The 25,057-nt window shown below is 41.0% G+C and overlaps 1 protein-coding gene across 2 annotated transcripts in view; it reads left to right on the forward strand.

The window, feature by feature from the left end:
* The window catches only part of LOC126469632 (heat shock 70 kDa protein 14-like), a 145,724-nt gene that overhangs the window by 99,087 nt on the left and 21,580 nt on the right, over window positions 1-25,057 (forward strand). For both annotated transcript variants that reach the window (XM_050096759.1, XM_050096758.1), the window contains one exon: window positions 4,409-4,607. In XM_050096759.1, the coding sequence (XP_049952716.1) occupies window positions 4,409-4,607 (199 nt within the window). The remainder of the gene's footprint in view (window positions 1-4,408; window positions 4,608-25,057) is intronic.

A 25,057-nucleotide genomic window follows, 5' to 3' on the forward strand; every position in this document is an offset into this window, starting at 1 on the left:
TAATAAACTGAAGCCCACCATGGACTATGATCATGATGGGACCTTCAGATTATTGCTTTGCTTTGCAGTTGTTATCCCCCATGTGACTTGCCGTGAAATGCTTGTTACTGACATAACTCTGGTTAAATATCTGAGATGAATCTGTCTTTTTAAGTATGAGTACAGTAATGAATCAAATAATTACCTTGGGAACTTACTGAATTCAAGCATAATTTATCTGTTCAACAAACAGTTATGATCAGGAGTGGTTTTAGATTTGTACATAAAAAACTGTATAGGGAGTGTAAAGAATAAGATGGAGTTTTACCAAAAGTGTGTGTAGACTTCTTTAGGCTTCACTGATGGAATGTGGTGGTTAGTGATCAAGAATGCTGTACTTGTATTTTGGAGGAAAGTTGTTTGGATCCCAGTCCAGCCAGCCTGACTTAGGTTTCCTGTGGTCCCCCAAATTCATTTTAGTTGTATACATCCAAGTGTACCATGGAATGGTTGTTGACACCATCTTTGGCCAAATAAACTAATACTTCACCTTTTATGACACAGAGGGGTGATGACTTTTTAAACTTTCCATTCTTTACAGTAGAGCTCACCAATGCCGCTACTAAACTAAATTCACAGAGATTGTTCTTTTGTTAGAAAGTAGTGCAAACTTGGTTTTCAGTTAGCAAATTTGTTTCTTGATTAAATGTATTAAGCTACTCTAAGAAATGTATCAAACTGCTTTGCTCCTAAGTAGAAAAATTGTAATTACATTTTATACTGTCTAGTGTTGTAAAAGTTGTAACTTGTGTGTGTGTGTGTGTGTGTGTGTGTGTGTGTGTGTGTGTGTGTGTGTGTGTACACAACTCGAGTAGGCAATACAGCTTACTCAGACATCACTGATCACTGTGCACCCTACCTTAGACATTATTTTTCCTTCTTTTCTTTATCTTTGTCTGAAAACATGGTTGACTGGATTTCCATTATTCACGAATTGCTAGTATAAGCATAAAAACTACAGACAGAAGCTACAGACATTATTAAGAAAAGATACTAAGAGCACTGACCTTCAGGCACTTATATATGTTGTCTGATAGTTGTTTTCAGAAATCTGTAGCAGTGTATTTACTCATATTACAGGGTGATTCAAAAAGAATACCACAACTTTAAAAATGTGTATTTAATGAAAGAAACATAATATAACCTTCTGTTATACATCATTACAAGGAGTATTTAAAAAGGTTTTTTTTTTTTTTTCACTCAAAAACAAGTTCAGAGATGTTCAATATGGCCCCCTCCAGACACACGAGCAATATCAACCCGATACTCCAACTAGTTCCACACTCTCTGTAGCATATCAGACGTAACAGTTTGGATAGCTGCTGTTATTTCTCGTTTCAAATCATCAATGGTGGCTGGGAGAGGTGGCTGAAACACCAAATCCTTAACATACCCCCATAAGAAAAAATCGCAGGGGGTAAGATCAGGGCTTCTTGGAGGCCAGTGATGAAGTGCTCTGTCACGGGCTGCCTGGCGGCCGATCCATCGCCTCGGGTAGTTGACGTTCAGGTTTCATAACTAACCTTTTTCGTAGGACTCTCCATACAGTTGATTGTGGAATTTGCAGCTCTCTGCTTGCTCTGTGAGTCGATTTTCCTGGGCTGCGAACAAATGCTTGCTGGATGCGTGCTACATTTTCATCACTCGTTCTCGGCCGTCCAGAACTTTTCCCTTTGCACAAACACCCATTCTCTGTCAACTGTTTATACCAACGTTTAATACACCACCTATCAGGAGGTTTAACACCATACTTTGTTCGAAATGCACGCTGAACAACTGTCGTCGATTCACTTCTGCCGTACTCAATAACACAAAAAGCTTTCTGTTGAGCGGTCGCCATCTTAGCATCAACTGACGCTGACGCCTAGTCAACAGCGCCTCAAGCGAACAAATGTACAACTAAATGAAACTTTATAGCTCCCTTAATTCGCCAACAGATAGTGCTTAGCTCTGCCTTTTGTCGTTGCAGAGTTTTAAATTCCTAAAGTTGTGGTATTCTTTTTGAATCACCCTGTATTATGATTCTTTGTTTGTCAGTTATGTATTAATACTGTCTTTTTCATGTTTTTCTTATAATACAACTAGTTTATAAACTGACAGTGGGATCTTAACTACTTAATGATCCATTTGGGCATCATAGGAGATATTCCTCAGAGTATAAATTGTATCATTCGACACTCCATTCTTAATACTGTACCCGCATTGTTAGATTGTGAGTAGTAATTACTTAAAATGATTCTGTTGTTCAACACACTAGCTGGAAAAAATTGCAACATATCTCTGTTGTAATTATTCCAGAGACTGACAAAGGTGTTATGCACAATCCAGTAACAACAGTGTGACCACTGCCTATGTTTGGAATCAGCATGAATAACCACTCACAAACAGCAGGTGGCAGCGCCAGCGGGGGAGGGTATATAAAGTGTGTTGGGGAACATGGAAAACATTGCAGTCGTTATAATGTGGAAACAGAGCAGTTTATCTGACTTCCAGAAGGACATGATTATTGACTTTCAGGCCAAGGGTTGAAGAATTTCCAAAACAGCTAAGTTATGAAACTGTTTGTGTGCCACTGTGTTTAAAGTATACCGTGCACGGTAAAATAGGTGCTATACAAAACCAGCACAACGGTAGCTATAATGCACTACGGGCCAGAGATGACGGGGTGAACAACAGCTGTGTAGATATGTATGGGTGAGCATCAGACTGCCCAGATAAACCCATGGCTACCAAAAATGTCTCCTCAATGACCGTCCAGCAAACATTGCTGTGTATGGTTCTCCGCAGCAGGTGCCTGGTTTGTGCACTCTTGCTGACTGGTGTTCATCGGCAACAAAGACTGGAATTAGCTCGCCAGCACTGCAGCTGGGTGTCCACTGATTGGTGACAGGTTGCCTTTTCAGATGAATCACATTTTATGCTCCATTGGACAGCTGGCCATTGGTGTGCACGGTGTGAATCATCTGAAAGCAAAGGGGTCCAGGCTGGAGGAGGGAGCTTTATGGTCTGGGGAATATATTCAAGGCATTACCCGAGTTATTTTGTCATTCTGAAAGGCACAGATGATTGATATAAGTATGCATCTAGCCTTGGTTACCATGTTCACTCATACATGCAGTTCGTTTTTTCCTTCACACAATGGCATTTACCAGCAGGACAATGTAATGTGTCACAGAGCTCACAATGTATGTGTGTGGTATGAAGAGCACCAGGATGAATTTACTGTACCCCCCTGGCCACCAGACCCTCTGGATTTAAACCCGGTTGATAATCTGTGGGACCACCTCGATCGAGCTGTTCTCGCGGTGGATTCTCAAGAGAAACCTGTCACATTCTGGCCATGGCACTGGAGTCTGCATGGCTCCATATCCGTGTCGTTACCCTCCAGAACTTCACTATCACTATTCCTGCATGTCTCGCAGTGGTCTATGCAGCAAAAGGTGGTTATTCAGGCTTTCGACTGATGGTCACATTAATGTGATTGGACAGTGTATATGTAACATGTCAAAATTACAATCTTACTTTGGTTGCTATCTTTGCGAGCAATCTGTACAGAATTGGATCCTGACAAGGCAGCCAATTTGAAGAAGTTTTGGGGTTTAAAATTTTATACACATTTTTTGTGCAGGATAAAAAGACATAGCCACCAAAGAGTGGCTACAGATTTTATCAGGTAGTGCTATGGTTAAATACATCCATCCTGTATTATCACAGATATACTTCTATCTTCTAAATGCTGACTTCCTTTGGTGTAGTGCTTTGACATGTTTTGCTTGTAGAAGCTGTCAAGTGGGAATATGATTGCTGAAATAGAGGGAATGATTTGGTCTCGGTGACTTTTCACTCATTATTTCACACTGTCCTATTACACAAAATGATTAAACTATTAGAGTTTTCCTTTTGAACATGTAACTAATAAGTACTCTCACAGTGGAATCAATACTTTGCAGTAACAAAACTCTTTGGCCCATTCACAAAATGTTCCTGCCCCTAAAAAAAATGAATTACAAATTTTTGATGCAGGTACCGAACTAATCTATGGGTAGCTTTTCTGATTCTGTAACTTTCAAGGAATTTGGTGGTAGAACAAAGCAATTTACAGGAATACTTACGTTGCAAATGCAAGATCCTGCTTTTAATGGGGTCGCATGTCAATTTAACAAGTTTTCCAGTGCTGCATCATATTTGTACTGTGTGTTTTTCAAGTGTTTCAAATTATTTGATGGAAAAGAATAAGCTGTAGGCATTGACTCTACTGACGACCAGCCAGCTAGCTGTCAATCAACAATATAGTGTTTGTATACAAATATGAAGCTTGTGGTTTGGTAATAATGTAAAGCATTTCTTTATTTTTTGTTATTTGTTTCAGGGTTTGCTTCCACATGTGTACCTCCAGATACAGATCTGTGCACAGTCCTGTGTGTCCCCTTAAATTTTTCGAAGTGTAGTCGTCAGGTACTGGCACATGCAGCTGAAGATGCAGGATTCGATGTTCTGCAAGTAATTAGTGAACCTATAGCAGCCTTGCTTGCTCAAGGCTATGGTGTTGAGTCCCCAGATGAGAGAGAGTGAGTGCTGTAATGCAGTATGTTATTCTTGGTGTTGGTGATAAGTTATGAAACAATCTGCATGATCTTTAGCTACTAAATGAGGTGTTCAACATTGTTAACATATATTTTAGGGCGAATATGCTGCTCATTATTGAAATTGTTGTTTCCACTATTGACTAGCCTACATAAGATTGGAGGAATGCATGTTTTCTCCTGAGACTTTACTCTGAGGGCTTTGGCCCCAAAACAATGCATAGCATGTGCACATAGGCTGATGTTTTCATCAATAGAGCTGATAAACATTCCACAGTGATACGTTTCAGTGCTGTGTTTTGTGGGTTACATTTCTCCAAATAAATTATTAATTTCTTATTAACAGATGAAACTTTTATGTTAAGATGTCAGTGGTTCAGTTTGTTGAGGAAATCTGCATAAATAGCAGTAAAATATTATTTTATAGTGAAGTGTATATGAGAAAGACATGTTGACTGTTGTTACATGAGCCCACATCAGTTGCTTTATCTTTTGATCCTGAGGTCAATGATCCTGCATGATCTAGACTACGGTCAGATTGCTCATTATTAGGTGTTCCAATTTAACGCAGATGATGGATCTCCTCGGGGAAATAACAGTCAGATCGTAAAGGAAGTCCTTTGGATATCCCATATGTTTACTGTGGGAAGGTCTCGTCTGAGATACAGAAGCAGCTCTGCAGCCATCTGTTTAGTGCAATGGTTACAGCTGGTTGTAAGTAATGCTTGTCATCATCTTAGTTCCTTTTGGTGGCGAACAGGGTTACTGTCACTCGTCTAATGGAATCACAGTTCACAATTTGTTATTTCATGCCCAGTATTGATTGGAATCCTTGGTTTGGAGCCAGGTAGATTTAAACTAGAGGCTCCATTGATTTTTTGGTGATCTTGGGTGCAGATTTCTTGACTTAATCTGTATTGGATGTAGAATTTTAAAGTGCCTCCCTGAATTGGTTAGGCATGCAGTACCCGCAGAAAGGATTTCCTTCAATAGCGCAATATGTATAGTTTGCAGTATAGTTTGCATCCTTTTTTTTTATTAGATAAATTACTTTGTAAGCCTGTTTACCTTTAGATGTTGAACACCAAAGAGCTATGATCACTTCACATGTATTTCATATTGAGGAGATCAAATAGCCATGTAAGTCAACTGTGAAAATGAAAACTGAATATTAGGTAACTGGACAAGTATTCAAGGCAAGATCACTGAATTACTGTGACTTGCTTAAACAGCATTGCTTGTGTAGCAAGTGGAACAGAAAATTGGGTAAAACTAGAAACAAACAGAAACAAAATCTTAAATTCTGACTGGAATATATATGTGACAAGTCTCTTTTTGTGTAATGAGATAAATGCAGTCAACAATAGATAATTTGGGTAAAGTTAAGCCTTAAAGGTGGGCCAAAATTTCTTACTAAAACTATCTATTGGTGACACACTACATCAGTTGACCCACCAAGGTTCAATGACAATATTACTAATTTAGCCCCTGAGGGCTCACAACTCTCATGTCAGTACCTACCTGCTTGGCTACCATGGAGCCCCATGCTTTGCAGCATTACTTCGTTTCTGTCCTGCAAGCTTATACTTCCACTGTCCCTTTCTCCCTCTGCCTCTCCATTGTTTGGTTTTCTTGATGCAGACCCAGCTCAGATCTCGTTTCTGACTGGGATTAGAGTTTCCGCTTTTTTTTGTTTTCTACAACTTTCCATTAAGTAAAGACATAGTCCCCGTTGTTAGGTTTGACCTGCCATCAGTTTTCAGATTCTCCAGAAATGTTGACCATGCAGGGAAGGTCACCCAATGCAGTGTAAGCTCCAGCATGGTGGCCATCCTGTCATGGTGGTCATCAAATAGCTGCACAGTGGTAGCCCCCCTGGCCACGTGGGTATCGTATCGTTGGTGCCTGAGCTGAAAACTTCCCATGTATGCCAAGGTTTATGTGCATGTGCCCATTGTGACTGGGACACGGGGACTCCGAGCAACGGATTACTGGCCACGTAGCCATTTTCTGAGGCTGGGTGGCGCGCATGGCAAGAGCCCCCATTCGAAGTGGGTGGCACCATGGCGGATGAGCCGCAAATGAATCTGATGAAGTTATCTTCCGCCGGTAGCTGTATGATCCCAGCAGTCTCTATGGAAGGAAAGTACTATTTAAGTGCAGAGAGATATGACCATAAAATGTTTCCTTCCATAGGGCTAAGCGGCAAGCAGAGAAATATCCCCCCCCCCCCCCCCCCGTCCCCCCAATAATTAGTTTGCTCAGGGATTGATGGGGATTCCTTCTTGGCCACAGAACCCTTCTTCTTTGTGGAGAACATAGAAGTCAAGCTTGGGGAAGTGGCAGCCATTTCTAAAATGAAAAGTGGGTCAATTTTGATCAAAACAGTATCCTCTGCCCAATCACGGGTGCTACTAGCTCTTAACAAGGTGGGTGACATACCGGTGACTGTCACTCCCCATAATAGTCTAAATATGGTTCAGGGCATTATTTTCACAGAGACCTGCTCTTACAATCTGATGCTGAGCTACGCACCAACCTGGAGTGCCAGGGTGCACACTTTGTTAGTCATGTACATTGGGGACCAAAGGACAACAGTGTCGCTACCAGTGCCTTCATGTTGGCCTTTGATGGTGATTCATTACCTGAAAAGGTCAGGGTGACATTATACCAAAGTGATGTGAAACAAAGCATCACTCCCATGGACGCCTGCCCAGATGGACTCTCAGCCGTGTTGACTGGGATGCGTTTGCCTCTTTTGTTGCCCTTGGCTCCCCACTGCATGGAGATATTGATGAGGCAGTCCAGAATACAACCACAACCATTATTTGAGCAGCTGATTTTGGCGATTCCCTGTTCCTTCTGTGCACCCCGACAGAAGACAATACCTGGATGGTCATCAGAAATTGCAGAGGCCATTAGAGATCGTAGGCGAGCTCTCCAGCACCATAAGTGGCACCCATCGATGGAGCACGTTATTGCCTTTCAGTGGCTCCATGCCTGGGTCTGCCATCCAATAAAATGATGGAAACAAGAATGCTAGGAACAGTACGCTTCAACCATCAGACGATGAACCTTCCCTTCATAGGTTTAAGCCAAGGTTAGATGTATCTACAGATACCAGACACCTGCAGGTGTACCTGGTGGTGTTACGTTGAATGGTGCCATCTACACTAACACAGATGCCACATTTTTCTCTGTATTATGCTAGAGCCTCTGAGTCTGAGAACTGTCAACCCTTTTTTGTGTCCTAAAAAAGTGGGTAGAGCAAAAGCAGTTATCTTTTACTGCACACCACCTGGATCCGTATAATGCTCCATTCAGTGAGTTGGGATTTGTCAGTGTCCTAGCCCACTGCCCCAGGATCGGACCACATCCTCAACCAGATGATCAAGCACCTATCTGTGGATTGTCAGTGTCATATCCTTGCCATCTTTAACTGCATCCTGGAGTGAGGGCGACTTCCCATGGCAACAGCGACAAATCATCATCATCCCAGTACTGAAACAGGGCAAGCACCCTCTAGAGATGAATAGTTATTACCCAGTTAATCTCACCAGTGTTCTCTGCAAGTTGTTTGAATGCATGGTGAGCTGGCGGCTGTGTTGGCTCCTTGAGTCTCGGTGTCTTCTGCCTCCATCCCAGGACGGTTTTTGCCGAGGTGACTCTATACTGAAAATCTGGATTGCCTGAAGTCTGCCATCCAAACAGCTTTTGTCCAATATCAACACCTTATAGCCATCTTCTTCGACCTGAAAAAGGCTTAAGACACCACATCCTAGCTACTGTACACATCTTCTTATCCCACCATACTTTGCAGGTTCAACTTGCTGCTTCCCACAGTACCACCCCCACCCCCGTCCCCTCCTCCCCCAATCCGACGAGAGAATGGGGTACCACAGGGCTCTGTTAGTATGGATGTCGCTGAACATCAACTGCAAGGTGCCATAGGAAAGGCGCAGTCATGGGACCTCACCCATGGCTTTTACTTTACAGTGTCGAAACTCATGTTATGCACTTCTGTCAACATTGTAGTGTTCACCCACAACCAGAACTTTACCTCAACAGCCAACTACTCAATGTGGTGGGAACGTTTTGGTTTTTTGGACTGGTCTTAGATCCTAAGTTGACGTGGATTCCCCATCTATGCTAGATTGATCGAAAGTGTTAGCTGCACCTTAATAGTCTTCACTGCCTGAGTAACACCAGCTGGGATGCAGATCGTACTACCTTTCTACAGCTTTACAAAGCCCTGATACAATCCCGTCGAAACACCGGAATCCATCCCCCGCAACAGCAGTCCAGATCAAGGATTACAATCGCAATCCACATCCTGTCTCTCCTCTCTGAACTCCAGTTGTTTCCTCTATCACCTCTCCTCCAGGCCCATTCACTACACATTCATGGTGCATCCCTCGGCCACAGCGTTGTCTTGACCTATCACCAGATCTGGAAGACTCGGTTCCTTCTGAGGCCGTCTGCCACCAATTTTTAGCCATTCTTGTCATATCTTGGGGTTCAGAAGTAGTCTGTACTGATGACTTAATGGGTGCTGGTCACGTGGGCTTTGCTTATACTCGCATGGGACACTGAACTGTGCTCCCTGCCAAATGGTTGTAATGTTTTCACTGCGGAGTTGGTAGCCATCTCTCGTGCTCTTGAACATATTAGTTTCTGCACCGGTGGATCCTCTCTCATCTTCAGCAACTCCTTGTGCAGTTTGCATCTCTTGACCAATGTTACCTTCACCGTCCCTTGGTAATGGCTATCCAGGGTTCCCTGTATGTCTGGACCCCAGGCCACATCAGGATCCTGGGAAATGAACTTGCTGGTAGCCTGGCCAAACTGGCTACCTGTAAACTGATTTGTGATTTTGGTATTCTAGTAATGAACCTCTGATCAGTATTATGCCATGAAGGTTAGGGAATCTGGAATGGCTCACTCTCACTTCGCCAAACAAAGTAGGGTGATGAAGGAGACTACAGATCTGTGGAGGTCCTTCATGTGGGCCTCTCTCAAAGACTTGATCGTCCTTTTGCTGGCTGCATATTGGCCATACTTGACTAACTCTTGGTCATCTCTTCTGTCGCAAAGACCCACCTCTCTGTCATTGTGGTTCCCATTTGCTGGTAGTCCACATTTTGCTGGACTGTCCGAACTTAGCCACCATGCAGTGGGCTCTTAATCTCCCTCACTCGCTGTCTCTGGTGTTAGGAGACAATGCCTCAGTGGCTGACTTAGTTTTACGTTTTATTCTTGAAGGGAGCTTTCACCGCTCTCTTCAAGGTAGGTCCATTTACCCATATTGGCCCATTGATGGGTTGGCAGAACACTCTTTGCCTCCTCTGCCAAGTCCGTGCTGTGGCTATCTGGGCATTGTGGTGCAGCCTGGTCCTCACCTTACCTGCTCTTTTACTCCCCCCCCCCCTCCCCCCCCCCCTCCTATGGTCTGTTAGACTTGTTCGTCTTTTGTCTCTCTGTACTTCTTTCATCGTGTCCATGTTGCTAGTCTTTCCTAGGTGATTTCTGAGTGGGCTACATCTGGTAAGGAGGGGGGGGGGGGAGGGGACTGGGATGTATGTTCCCTCATTGCATTGCACTGTGCTTTCGGAGGCTTCTGGCTGCTCCCTAGAGGGAACACCTTTCTTGTGCTCTCTCTCTCTGTCTTTCTTTCTTTCTTTCTTCTTCTTGTCCATTATCTCACCTTCATAGACCTTGGGGTTTTCCTCCCCTGGGTTTTGTGTCCTGGATTTTCCATTGTTAGATGTTATAATGTCATCATTAATTAAATAAGAATGGTGGTGTTTTTATTGTAGTCATAATTAAGAACAGATTATTTAGAATAGTAATCCGCCAGTTACAAGCTGTGAACAGTTGTTACAAACTACTTGCAAAGAGAGAAAAAAGAAATAATTTCTGTTGGCACTCCTGTCCCGCATACAAACTGTAACTTCAACAACACACTAAAGTCATACACGCCCATGTCAGAACCTTTGAACACCAAGATGAAAAAGGAGTTAAATGTGACTGCACGTTAAGCCCAATCAATGGAAGGAAAGGCAGGTGAAACAAGGACTTACTCTTGGAGAAAAGTACACGAAATATGTCATAGAGACTATGAAGACCATGAATTAAATATTAAATGTCGTTCGCTATATTGCTATGATGGATAAAAAGTAAAACACAATCAACATCCAATGTGCTGTTTGCTAAAACGACCGATAACTCAGACAGCAAACATACAGTAGAACGTAAGTGGTTAAAAAAGAGACATTTGGTCAGGAAACAGCTAATGGTCAAAGGTTGATGACAGTGAGCACAAAGTGATGGTGGGTCACCACTTGACAAATGACGATGGCTAAAAAGACAGTACCCAGTACGTAACCTAGCTAAAATCATCTCCTTGCGGCGAAACGGAGAGGAGATCGGCCAAGCTTCTGGGAGATGTTTCATTCCCTGGAGTTTGTTCCCATGAATGGAAGACCAATTGTAATGTCAAAGTGACACCACCTTCTGATAAAAGACAACATGGAGATCATCGGAAGGAATGGAAGAACTAGCTGGATGATGTAGGAGGACTGCAGACTTGGCAACAGTGTCAGCAGCCTTGGCAACAGTGTCAGCAGCTTTGTTTCCTGTCAGACCATCCATCAAGACAGAGCAAGTGGAAGCTTCCTTTGACCTGTTGCACTAAGGGATAGACAGTGTACAGCATACAGAGGCTCTGAAAATCACTGAGAGAATCCGAGCAGATGACAAAATTGAAAAGCCTGTGTCGCTGGATGTACCGTGTGGCGTGATACAGAGCAAAGAGCTCTGCTGTTAATACTGAGCAGTGTTCTGGAAGCAGATATTGAAAATGGTCGGTGGCAATGATCAGGCATACCAGACACCATGGTCATTCAGAGAGCCAACAGTGTACACAAAGGTACTATCACTAAGTTCCGTGCAAAGGTTGAGAAACTTACACCGATAGATCAAATCTGGAGAAGTTTCCTAAGGAAGCGAATCAAGTTCAAGGTGAACATGGGCCACCACAGAAAGTCAGGGTGGTGAAGGGTACACATCCATCGGGAAAGTGGCAGATAGCGTGAAGTGAGGCTGCTGGAGCAGTAACCAAAAGCGAACTCCAGGAGGTAACGGAGAAGAGGGACACACCTACTGGCAGTCAAATGAGTCGTTCAAGGAGGTGACATAAGATGAGTGGCCAGGTATGGCAGACAAATGGTATGTGTATCTGCTGAGGAGAACATCATGTCGTTATGACCACAGTAGTTAGGCAGCTTCTGCATAGAGACTTTCAACTGGGCTGGTGTAAAAGGTGCCAGTGGCCACATGGATTCGATGGTGGTGGATTGTATTTAGACAGTGTAAGATGGATGGATGTGCAGATGCATAAACGGAGCATCCATAGTCTACTTTCAAAAGGCCAAGGGATCTGTACAAACGGAGGAGGGTGGTCCAGACCACTCCCCAGGAAGTACCACTGAGGACCCGTAGAACACTGACGGACAGGGTACAGCGGGCAGCCAGGTAAGACATGTGGGAGGACCAAGAAAGTTTCTATCAATCATGAGCCGCAGGAATTTTGTAGTTTCAACAAACGGTAGAGCAACAGGCCCAAGACCGGGTGATCAAAAAGTCAGTATAAATTTGAGAACTGAATAAATCACGGAATAATGTAGATAGAGAGGTACAAACTGACACACATACTTGGAATGACATGGGGTTTTATTAGAACCAAAAAAATACAAAAGTTCAAAAAATGTCAGACAGATGGCGCTTCATCTGATCAGAATAGCAATAATTAGCATAACAAAGTATGGCAAATCATAGATGATGTTCTTTACAGGAAATGCTCAATATGTCCACCATCATTCCTCAACAATAGCTGTAGTCGAGGAATAATGTGAACAGCACTGTAAAGCATGTCCGGAGTTATGGTGGGGCATTGGCGTCGGATGTGGTCTTTCAGCATCCCTAGAGATGTCGGTCGATCACGATACACTTGCTACTTCAGGTAACCCCAAAGCCAATAATCACATGGACTGAGGTCTGGGGACCTGGGAGACCAAGCATGACGAAAGTGGCAGCTGAGCAAACAATCATCACCAAACGACGCGCACAAGAGATCTTTCACACGTCTAGCAAAATGGTTTTTTTTTTCTTCGGTTCTAATAAAACCCCATGTCATTCCAAGCATTTGTGTCAATTTTTACCTCTCTATCTACATTATTTCATGGTTTATTAAGTTTTCAAATTTATACTGACTTTTTGATCACCCGGGATAAAGAAAGTGGAAGAAACCCACTGTGCAGCCAGAAATTCATACAAATGGTTTTGTCAGTGGAAAAGCGAAAGCCATTGTTGATGCTGCATGAGTAAAGACAATGAGACAATGCTGAAGACTTCGCTCAAGGAGACAAGTCCATGGGGAACTGCAATAGGTGGCAAAATCGTCAACAAAAAGGGACCCGGAAATACCCAGCGGGAGACAGGCCATAATAGGGTCAATGGCAATAGCAAGGACAACGAGTGTCAGGATGGACCCCTGAGGCATCCAATCTTCGTGGATAAAAGTGTCCTACAAGTCACATTCCACACGTACTTTGAGAAGTCTGTCTTTTAAAAATTCCTGAAGCAAATGTGGCAGGCGGACTGGAAAGCCCCACATGTAAAGAGTACAGTGGGTACCGGTCCTCCTGCTGGTGTCGAAGGATTTCTCCAGATCAAAAAGCACATCCACAGTCAGTTATTGTTGCAGAAAACTGTTCATGACATGGGTTGCCAAAGCGGTGAGATTGTCAACTTCAGAATGGCACGCCTGAAATCCACACTGTGCAGTCGTTAGTAATTTGCGAGACTTGAGTCACCATACCACCCGGGCATTAATCATACATTCTAAACCTTGCAAACATAGCTAGTGAGGGAAATGGGGTGGTAGCTAGAAGGAAGGTCTTTGTCCTTACTGGGCTGAGGAATGGGTAGGATGAAGGCTTTATACCAGCATCTGGGGAGCATGCCATCTGCCCAGATGTGGTTGTATGTACTAAGCAGAAAATGTTTGCCCGCAAGAGAAAGGTGCTGCAACATCTGAATGCGAACATCATCCGGCTGTGGGGTGAAAGATAGGGATACAGTGAGAGTGATCAGCTCCCACATAGGAAAGGCCGCATTGTAGCATTTAAAATTCTAAGAGGAGAAGGGTGTTACCCAAGCCTCCTCCATTTGTTTCCAATGGAGGAAGGTAGGGCGGTAATGGGTGGAGCTTGAAATATTTGCAAAATAGTGGCCCTAGCTGGTGGATATAGCAATGGGCTCCACAATGACATCATCTGCTCCGATCAGGCCAGAAATTGGTGAATTGACCTTGGGCCCAGAGAGTCGTTGGAATTTAGCCCACAAAATGGAAGACAGAGCGGAACTGTTAAAAGAATTAGTAAATGAAATCCAGCTAGCTCCTTTGGCATCCCAAAGAGGGTGATGACACTGCGCACGTGACTGTTTACATCAAATGCAGTTTTCCAGTGTTAAAAACGCTGAGAGTGTGTGTCTCTGCACATGAATTGTCACGGTACGCGTCAGTCCACCAAGGACTGTGACATGATGTGGTAAAGTGGAAATGTGAGGAATGGAACATTCTGCAGCGGTAAGGATAACTTTTGTAAGGTCATCACAACTGGGGAAATGTCGTTTGTCAAAGGTCACCAGGGAGGAGTAAAGCCTCCAGTCTGCCTTTGAAAGCTGCCAATTAATTTAGTAATTAGATGAGGGAGGAGTCGGCAAACAGATAGGATGTGGGGAAATGGTTGCTCAAGTATGTCTAAAAGAGAACACACCACTCGAGACGACGGGCAAGCTGGGCAGTGCAGAATGAGAGGTCCAAATGGGAATAAGAGTGTGTCGAGTCTGAAAGGAACGTTGGTGCTCCAGTGTTAAGGCAGAAGAGGTTGAGTTGATCGAGAAGGTCAGCCGAGAGGGCACTTTACGGACAGGTTCACAAAGAGCTGCAAAGGGGGTGATGCGCATCAAAGTCACTGAGCAGCAAAAAGATTTGGGAATTTCCCAACGAGCTAGAGGAAGTCTGCCCTGCTGAAACCGAATGACAGGGATTTAGGCAGTGCAAAGAGAAAAGGTGAAGCGAGGAAGGAGAATGCGGACTGCAACAGCTTGCAGCCGGATGTTGAGTGAGAGGGTTTGACTACGAATGTCATCACGAATAAGCAGCACGACTCCACCACGAAATGGATTGCCGTCCTTGGCCATATTTTCCTTTTTTCATAAACAGTTTCTTCTCCGGAGAACCAAAAAAAAAATTACTGATAGAAATAAAATTGGCTTGATATTGTCTACATTGTCTCCATAAGTTATAAAGTGATTTTTACTTAATTCATGTTTTAACCTATCTGGAAAGTGATTGAGTCCCCTGTTCAGCATGTCTTTGAGACAGAGTACCTCTAACATAATTTGTACAGGTCATTTCCAGCCTAATTGATACTTTTTATTTACAGATGAGTCTTTCCACTATTTTAATAACTGATTAAATGTTCGTGCTTTTGTTGGGTAGCTGCAGAAAAGAAGGCTGTCTCAAAACACAAACCGTGATGAGATGTAATATGATGAGCAGCCACCTACTACTGTCAAACTTCTTTCACTACTTGCATTATAGTTTTAATTTTGTTTAGAGGTCTACTTACTGTGTTGATGCAATGAATTGTTTTATCCTGTATTTTTGTAGAGCTCTTGCCAGATATTCTCTGCAGTATTAGATTTAAATGCCTATGTTGCAATAGGACCCATATCTCTAAATCTGTGATTTGCTGTTGTGGAATGTGAGTCTGTTTCAGTGTTGGGGCCACTCCTGTTCCTTATTTATATAAATGATATGCCCTCTAGTATTACGGGTAACTAAAATATTTCTGTTTGCCGATGACACTAGCTTGGTAGTAAAGGATGTTGTGTCCAACATTGGCTTGGTTTCAAATAGTGCAGTTCATGACCTAAGTTCATGGCTTGTAGAAAATAAACTAACTCCAAATCACAGTAAGACTCAGTTTTTACAGTTTCTAACACACAATTCAACAAAACCTGACATTTTAATTTCACAGAGTGGGCATATTTACTGAAACTGAACAGTTAAAATTTCTAGGTGCTCAGATAGATAGTAAACTGTCGTGGGAAGCCCACATTTAGGATCTTGTTCAAAGACTTAATGCTGCCATTTTTACTATTGGAACAATATCTGAAGTGAGTGATCATTCGACACAAAAATTAGTCTACTTTGCTTATTTTCATTCGCTTTTATCATATGGTGGTATATTTTGGGGTAAGTTCTTGTTGTATTGTAGATTGCATTTACTTAAATTTATGGATTGACCTTTTTTGGGTTCATATACATTTTATTTTTATCTATTATTACTTTTATGTTGTAATTTCATGTACTGACATGTTCCATGACCTGGGAGATTTTCTCCTCAATTTGGTCCTATGGAACTTGACATGTAAATAAAATAAATAAAATTAATTTGAATGTTGATTTTTGTGCATCATTATCTGACAGGCCATTACTAAATTTGATCACAATGTGCTTCTCAATTTGAAGACAAGCTATTGAAAACAATACGTATGATCCTGCGACTATTTCCCCACGCACTAGTTGGAAAGTGTGACATCTTTATCAGATTGGAAGTTTATTAATGTTGTTTTTGCTGTAAATTAGTCAAAAATATAATATTGAAATCTTTACCAAATTAATTTGATGTGTATCTTATAAACTGAGATTGACAAAGTCCTAAGTCTGGAAAGTAAAGTCATCTCACCGAACTGAGAGGTGAAGTGAAACCATCTTTAATCCAGTTTCTAAAAATATGGATTGTACCTAGTAAGATGTCCTAGGTCTTTGAGGCATGTGGTTTACAATATATCATGTGAGTTTGGTGTGAATTATTACAACAGTGTAATCACATTATTAATGAACAGTGCAAGAAACACTCCAAAATGTATAACTAAGCCGTTGTGAGAAACCATTCATTGCAAAGCATGGTGTTACCAACACACACAAATTATTATTTGACAATACTGAAATCCTGGCACACACCTTGTGTTACTGGGATTCATTTATCAAGAAAGCAGTGGAGATCCACAAGTGTCCTAAATTTTTTAATGGGCGTCACCTGAATCCCAACATGGAGGAAAGATCTAGAAAACAATATAAACCCCATACTAATGCGAGTGGCTGATCTGTTTCCTTATCATTGTTGTGGTATTATTGGTAAAGCGAGCATGAGCGGTGCTAAAGAAAGCATGAGAGCTTTAAATCTGACAGATATGTGTTGACTAGAGTTTGTTTACATCTTGCAGCTTGTCATACCAAGGTATTAAGGAGACATTTTGGGAACTTGCTTACCTGTTTTGGTGAATTTCAGTAGTTGTTTCTGTTTGAGTGAGTGTATGTTCAGTGAATTCTGGAAGTAGTCAAAGTTACAGGTTTTTAGTTATTCCAAGATAGATACCAGAGACTTTATGCTCATTTCATTAATAATGTATCAAGTTACCTCTTCATTTTAATATTTGGTGGCTAAAATCTACTTCATTTTAAATGATCAAGACTTTTTATTTATAAAAAAAAAAAAAAAAAAAAAAAAAAAAATTACACGGACTTGATCAAATCTGGTAGAAGTAATATTACTGAATATATTGCTGCGTTAGTCTAGAACAAAATTAGGTAAGTAGAACCCAACAATATACAGATACTAACTTTATATAAATTAATCCATTGAGTAGGAGGAGTTGTCAAACAGAAATTATTTCAGTTGTTTTTAAAACTTTTATTATGTGCCTGCACCCTTAATTTGTAGGTGATGTTTTCAAATATTTTTACAGCTGAGTAAGTTAAGTTGTGAATAGTGGAGGCAATTTTTGTTCCAAGTGTTAGACTTACAAACAATACTACTATTTTTAAATTGTGCCTGATGCCTCACAACAAACTTCATAAGAGAGGTTGTTAGGATGCCTAAATTTTTAAACAATTGCCTTCATGAAGTTTGAGGATGACCACCAGATATCCTTACAGAATATTTCTGTATGATGAATACTTAGTGTCTGTGTGTAGAATTGCCTCAAAAAACTATTTCCAGTCACATCAATGAATGACAGTGTGCAAAGTAAGCTGGTTTTTTAATGGTTTCATTAAAAAAATCAGCAATTACATGTAGAGAAAATGTTGCTGAATTCAAGCATTTTAAGAAATCTGTAATATGTGATTTTCTATTCAAGTTTTGGTCTATATGTGCACCTAGGAATTTTTAACAATTGATTTTACATGTTTCCTATCTCCCAGTGCTCTCTTATTGTTGCTGGTGATATATCTTGCCTTGTAAAGATTTCAGTGAAGTATATGTTTTCTAAGTAATATTCCGAGAATCAATATTTTTTAGCCTTTCTTTTATTGATCAGTCTGTTGTCACACCTCTGAAGGACTTGATTGTGAATGTTGCATTATCTTCAAAGAACACCATTTCTGCTTTATTAATGTAAGGTGGAAGATCATTTATACATATCATGAACAGGAGTTTTCCCAGAATTGAACTCTATGGAATACCTGTAATAATTTGTCCACACTCAGGGGGAGATTCATCATTAAAACTTCATGAGCTATCTAACATGGCCATTTTCTTTCTGTCAGTGCAGTACAAATTCAACCACTTAAAGCATTGTACCTTGAAAACTGAACTTTTTAAGTTTATCCAAAACAATCTTGTGATTTACAAAATCAAATGTCATACATACATCACAAGAACGTCCTGGTAGGTATTGACTCGCCAGTCAGATATTTCAGTATGTGGTCAGTGAAATGGTAGATGCCATATTTAGTGGAGAGACTCATCTGGCATTCAAATTTTGACTGACAGTATATTTGTAGATAGGCATGACCATTCTTCAATACATTACCTTTTGCAGCAACTTTAGAAAATGAAGTTCATAGTGAAATTAGTCATTAGTTATTAACATCTGTCCTATTACCTTTCTTAAAAAGTGTTCTAATATTGTTGGGCTTTGGCTGGTCTCGAAAGATACCTTGTGAAAGTGATGCATTAAAAATATGGATGTAAACATCAGCTGTAACTGAAGTACATGCTTTTAATATTTTGCTTGAAATACTATCATCCTTATGAGAAATTCTTACTCTTGAGAGTTAAAATCCTGTTATCTATTGAAGAAGTTGGAGTGATCTGAAATTTATGCTTGTGATACTGGTTATTGCATATGCTGCAATGCTTTTCCTTTCTTGAATTTTATGTGATTGGCTGTTCGAGAACTGACAATAGTAGTGATGATGTATAGGATAGGTGGGCAACCAGTTGCCTGCAGGCCGGATTCGGCCCATCATTGGTTTCAGTTTGACCTGCAGAAGAAATTTTTGGGGAGAGTGTGAGGCGCTCACATTGTACTCCATCCAAGACCTATTTTTGGATATTTCTGCTGATGTTCACCTTGCCTCGGGTTTGCAACTCGTGACACAGACCACTGTCAGTTTTGCTTACTCTGCACATGCATAATGCAATTATACCACCGCTGACTCCCCCCACATGTTACTTATTGCCTACTGCCTACATCTGTGTTACACATTGATGGATTGTAAACATTGGTAACAGGTGACAATGACATGAAAACTACTGACTACTCAGGAAATGTGCTGATTTAAATGGCAGCAGGGTGCCATTCATAGTGGTGTGTCACTCCCATAAACATTGTCACAGATGCTACAGTTTTCATTTCCTGCACCTGAAGCACTACTATTGCATCACTTGAAAAGTGGTCTGTGAGCTTAAGTAATTATGTGAATTAGGCCCACAGGTTACCCGTGCCTATCCTACAGCAATGTAGGAGTGTCTGGGGGTGGCACCTAGTAGCTCAAATTCGATTTCCTGTCTATAAGGACGAGAAAATTGAAAGCATGAGTTTCAACTTTTGATTTGTCACAATTAAATAATTTTCATTTCAGGAAAACCTTGTGATCACATGTGCTGTGCAGTTCTACACTGTTGCATAGTAAATAAGCTATATGCTTTTAAAATATCGGAACAGGCATGAAGCAGGATTGAAGACTTGCTTGCAAATAAGAGTCCACTATGTTGTTAGTAAAGGGATCCACAGATAGAAATAAAGTAGCATCCTGTGTACTGAACGGAAGTGCAGTAGGAATATTATTAGAACTGTGGAAGGGGGGGGGGGGGTGGTGTTGCAAGTCGTTTCTGGATAACTCCCTTGGTAGAGCATTTACCCATAAAAGGCAAAGGTTTCTACCAGTTCAGATCTTAATTTAGCACACAGTTTTAATCCACCAAGAAGTTTCAGTAGGATTACTGTTCACTTTATTGTGTTATGTTGTGCCAGATAATACTGACATTAGAAAATTGTTACAAATTCCAGAAAGACTTGTAATTTATCAGTACTTGGTGCAAAGACTGATTACTGACTGTCAGTATAAATAAATCTAATATTGTGCTTCTAGATAAATGAAAAGTATAATAATGTTTGAGTACCCAATCAGTGATCAGTCGTAGAAATCAGGATGTAGAGTTCATGTGCTTAGTGATATAAGGTGGAATAGACACAAAAATCTTACTTTGTGGAAATCAGATGCCAGCCAGGCTTTTATTTGTTGAAAGGATTTGTAGGAAGTGCAATTTATTCACAAAGGAGCTCACCTATGAAACCTTCATTTGACCAATTCTTTGGCAATTTGGTGTCCTTACCAAGTTGGGTTAATGGATGAGATTCAAATAAGAGGTTTACAATTCATCATACATTTGTTTAACCATACCAAGAACATCACAGAAGTGCTTAATAAATTGTTCCAATACAGGGTTGCCCTCAGGAAGTAGTACTTTTTCATTTGGTTATTACGAAGTTTAGCTTATATTTAGACCAGTATAACTTATAGGTAACTGTTCTACACACGTTACCATTATTGAAAAGCCAAACAAAAGTTTATTTCATAAAATGTACATCATTGGTGATACATTGCTAAAGAGGTTTGTGGAAGGTCCTTGTTGAATTCTCAACTATTTCTTGAAGAATTTTCTCTGTGTCTTTATGTATCATGGCTTTCAATTGATCAGTATTGTGGAGCCATGAAAAAAGCTTTTTTCTTAAGATGATCCCACAGAAAAAAATTTGCTGCCGAAAGATCGGGTGCTCTCACTAGCCATGGGATAACACTGAATCATAATAGTAATCGATGTGGAAAGTGGCACCTCAGTTTAGTAATTGAGTTAAAAGCCCCATCTTTCTCAAACCATATTGTGTTTAGATGAAAACTTCCCTGCACTGTGTGGACTGAAGAAATTATTGATAAAGGCCGCATACTGCTCAGAACTGACACGTACTGACTTCCCATTGTTGTTGTCTTCAAAAAAATATGGCCCAATGATTCCAGTGAACTGTCAAAAAGCACACCAGATGATGACATGTGAGCCATCCTGCAACTTTTCATGAATGAGCTACAGATTTGTGTCTAGAGTAATATTGAAAGATTGATTTATTGATAAACCTATTCATATGAAAGTTTGCTTCATCAAACATCACGAGATTCATCAGAAATACCTCTTACTGGTCAATTCTATCCAGTAACATTGCGTGGAAATTGTACCAACTCACTTTTATCTCCCTGCTGTAACTGTTGAGCCACTTGCATCTTATAAGGAGGAAACTTCAAATCCTATTTCACGATCCCCAGCAAAGACGTGTGAAGGATCTGTGATGGTCTGGAATGGTGACAGACTGGCTTTGTTGCAGAGCTGCATGAAATCATTGGATATTTACTGGCATTCAGATTGTCATTTCAGGTCCCTTATGTTTCACACTGGCTCCACAGTCTGTCTTACACCATTGTTTCATCTGTCTGGAACATGGAAAAGGCAGACTCTACCATGGAGCATAGACTGCTGCAATGCTCTGCACGTGACATAACTCCCCTATTGCCTCAGTATGCACATGCACTGGCCAGCGTTCCATACTGAACTGAATGGCATATGATGTGGACCTGATTAGATGCAGTAGATGGTGTGAATAATCTACACCTTTGCAGGGTGGCCGATTGAAGATATACTATTTCCTGTGGGCCAACCTTTATAAGTATTTTATAGAAAAAAGAAGTTAAACAAATTTTCTTTAAATATCTGAGCTAGCAGGGGGATAAAGTGGCTAATATGGTGGTCTGACATTCAAGAGGTCAGTTTTTCAAATCCCCATGTGGCCATCCAGAGTTTTATTTTCTGTGGCTTCCCTAAATCTCTTAAGACAAATCTCAGGATGGTTCCTTTGAAAAGGACACTGCTGATTGCTGATTTCCCCCCCCCCCCCCCCCCAAACCAGTCCAAGCTTTTGTTCCTACTCTGATGACTTTGCCCTTAAGAGGACATTAAATCATAATTTTTGGTGCTTTTAAGTATCTTCACAGAGATTAAAAAATGTTACTTGCTCTTTTCATGTCAAAAATTGTGCAGTGGTTGTTGGTTGTGGCACTTGAATAGATGGTATATTTCTTGATTTTTGGAAACTACAATATATTAACAATTTTGCATGTAATGAATAGATGAGATCATGGAATGTGTTTCCAACAATTGTCTTTTCACTTTTCCTCCCGTACGGACATTTCAGCATATTGTACATTTGATGAGTTTATTGGAACATCATTTATTTTTTTCCGTGTGTTTGGTATATGTGATAGACTGTTTCTGTTTATACTGCACATGAGAATCTCAATAAACAATTTAAGCAGCACTTACAGACAGTCCCTTGCTTTGTAGTTTATCAATAAATACTTTCCTTAGAAAATGGAAGTGAAATTGTGTATCTATAGAAGATTATTATTATACACAATGTCTTACGATAGTCTGTAAATGAGGATGAATGGACTGCCTTGAAACATATTGTTGATAAATTCCTGAGTTCAGTTTCCAAATACTGATCTAAGAAGCAGTTTCAGGTAAAAGGGCATATGAAACTACTAGTGTATAAAACAAATTACAGATTGCTATTCATTGAGAGAATATTGAAAGTGTTTATTCGCCAATGGTGAGGCTGGATTTGAAATCCCAGTGCTGCCCATGTCTCATTCTAACCAGCTCTGATAAATGTTTGACAAATTTAGTAATTACTGCCATGTTACAGTATTTGAAGTGGTTGTGCAGTTTTCTTATACTGTAATGCAGTGCTAAAATTTGGAGATGTTTTTCTATTGCTTTGTTGAAATTGTCGTGAAATGTACTGCTTTCTCATCCAATACTGTTTAGGGGGAAAAAAATTGGAACACACCAGAAAGCAGGTATCTTACTGTGAATGGTCAGTCCAGTGGAACTATAGAAAGGAACTAAAAATTATCTGCATTCTCAGCCAGTTCATAATGAATCATTTGGTTTTGTTTACCTGGGCTTATAACCTGGGAATGCATATTCAATTGTTGCTGTTTACGCTAGGTATTATCGGAAATAATTGGTAGGCTTTGCTGTATTGTTGAAATTTGCAATACTGCCTGTATTTACTGTGTGGCTTTAAAAGTGATAACTGCACAAACAGTCATGTTGTAAATTCCCACAGTTAGTTACTTTAAATTTGCTCACACTTTTCTCAGTCCACAGTTGTGGAGAATATGATATGGGAGGATCAATGCAAAACTGGATGAGCCAAGTATTAAACAATGCGTGGTCTTTTGTGTGACTTTACTTCTTGACACAGTCTCTTAAATCTCTTAAATTCAGTGAATATTTCCTGCACTGCTCTTGAACTTCAAATTTTTTGAATGGAAGCTCTTCAAAAGAGTGATGTGCAACAGTCACCAAATTGTAATACGGCAGAAATGTTTTTAGGAGCTGGGATTTTGTGCAGATTGTGGCACATAACAGGCAAAGGTGAAATTAAATTCAGCATAATGTTGATGCTATAATGTGTCTGTAAACTGAACAGTAACAAAGTGAGTCCCCACTCTGTGTACACAGCTACATCATAAGTCTGTTTTGCAAAATCATACTGCTCCTGCCAGATTGTCCCTTTGAATTAGTGGTGATGCAGATGGACCCAAGGAGTGTTCATTTTATATTAACACTATATGTTTTTTTGTTGTTGTTTTGGTCTTCAGTCCAGAGACTGGTTTGATGCAGCTCTCCATGCTATTCTATCCTGCGCAAGGTTCATCTCCCAGTACCTACTGCAACCTACATTCTTAACACTATATAGAGTATAGAAATTAATAACTAATATAACTAACACAAGTAGAATATACATTAATCACAGCGAACTTCATTGCACTACTAGGATTCAAATGTCACTGCACTACTGGGATTCCAATACAATTCTAGCATTTTCTGGCATAAGCACCCCCCCCCCCCCCCAAATTGAGAGTTGAAATAATGGTAATGATGATTGTAATGGCTCAACAGCATCCAAGGGAAATATCTGTAGAGTTTTAAGTGGGCAGTACCAGTGCATTTTGTAATGACTGCATTGGTCGACTGTTGAGGTCCCTGGCAGTGATGGGTAGATCAAGGTCAGAAGGTCATTATTAGTCACCCAGGTCAGGGTGAGCAGCTGTGAGGTGAGTGGATACCTGGCAGATTCCTTTTGGGATGTTACAAAAACAGTATTGACAACGTTAACATTTGTTATTCAGAGAACAACAGTAGTTGGGACTTTGCTCCAGGCCACTAGTGCTTGTAGGTTGAGCAGTACGCGCCCAGTCGAGGGATGCTATTGTCAGCTCATGGCCAGTGCTGTCGTGGTGATTGATGTCAGAAGCAGCAGGTCATTCTCCTGCTTGTCTGCTGCACTGCCTAGTTGTAGCAGAACATCTCGGCACAGGGTTCGCAGAGGCGTACCAGACCACGTTGCGGCTCCCAAAACAGGAGATGCAACCCCCAGCATTGGAGTCTGCGAACAGAAGCAGAAGTGGGTAACAGAAAGCCCACTTACCCTTGCAATGGTGGAAGTCTGGCTGCAAGTCTCCACGCTCATACTGTAGGCCACCAGGAAACCCGCCGGAAGAGAGGCACTAATATTGTTGCATCAGACACGGCATGAATAGTGGCACTGTGACTAGCAGTGGTAGAGTTCCCAGGATGGGATTTGTGATTCTGTAGAAGCTTGCAGACTGTTAGATGAGTACACAGCAGATCAACATAGGTTGCTCTTCGTAGCTGGGCGTCAGCAGACTTAGCATGTCTGGGAACATCTGAGAATAGGGATCCGATACAGGGGCGGTGAAGGGACTACGAGAGTCTGCTGGTCACTTCAGACAGCGGCACCCCAAGCCTGGAAAAGGCAACAAACCGTAGTAGCCTGACACCACTTTCGACTGGTGATAAATAAATTCATTCTGCCGTTCTTGTTTTGTCATCTCCTGAAGGAACATAACCAGAGAGGTAATATTAACCAAC

Source organism: Schistocerca serialis, chromosome 3 (genome assembly GCF_023864345.2).
Source record: "Schistocerca serialis cubense isolate TAMUIC-IGC-003099 chromosome 3, iqSchSeri2.2, whole genome shotgun sequence".
Taxonomy (NCBI): domain Eukaryota; kingdom Metazoa; phylum Arthropoda; class Insecta; order Orthoptera; family Acrididae; genus Schistocerca; species Schistocerca serialis.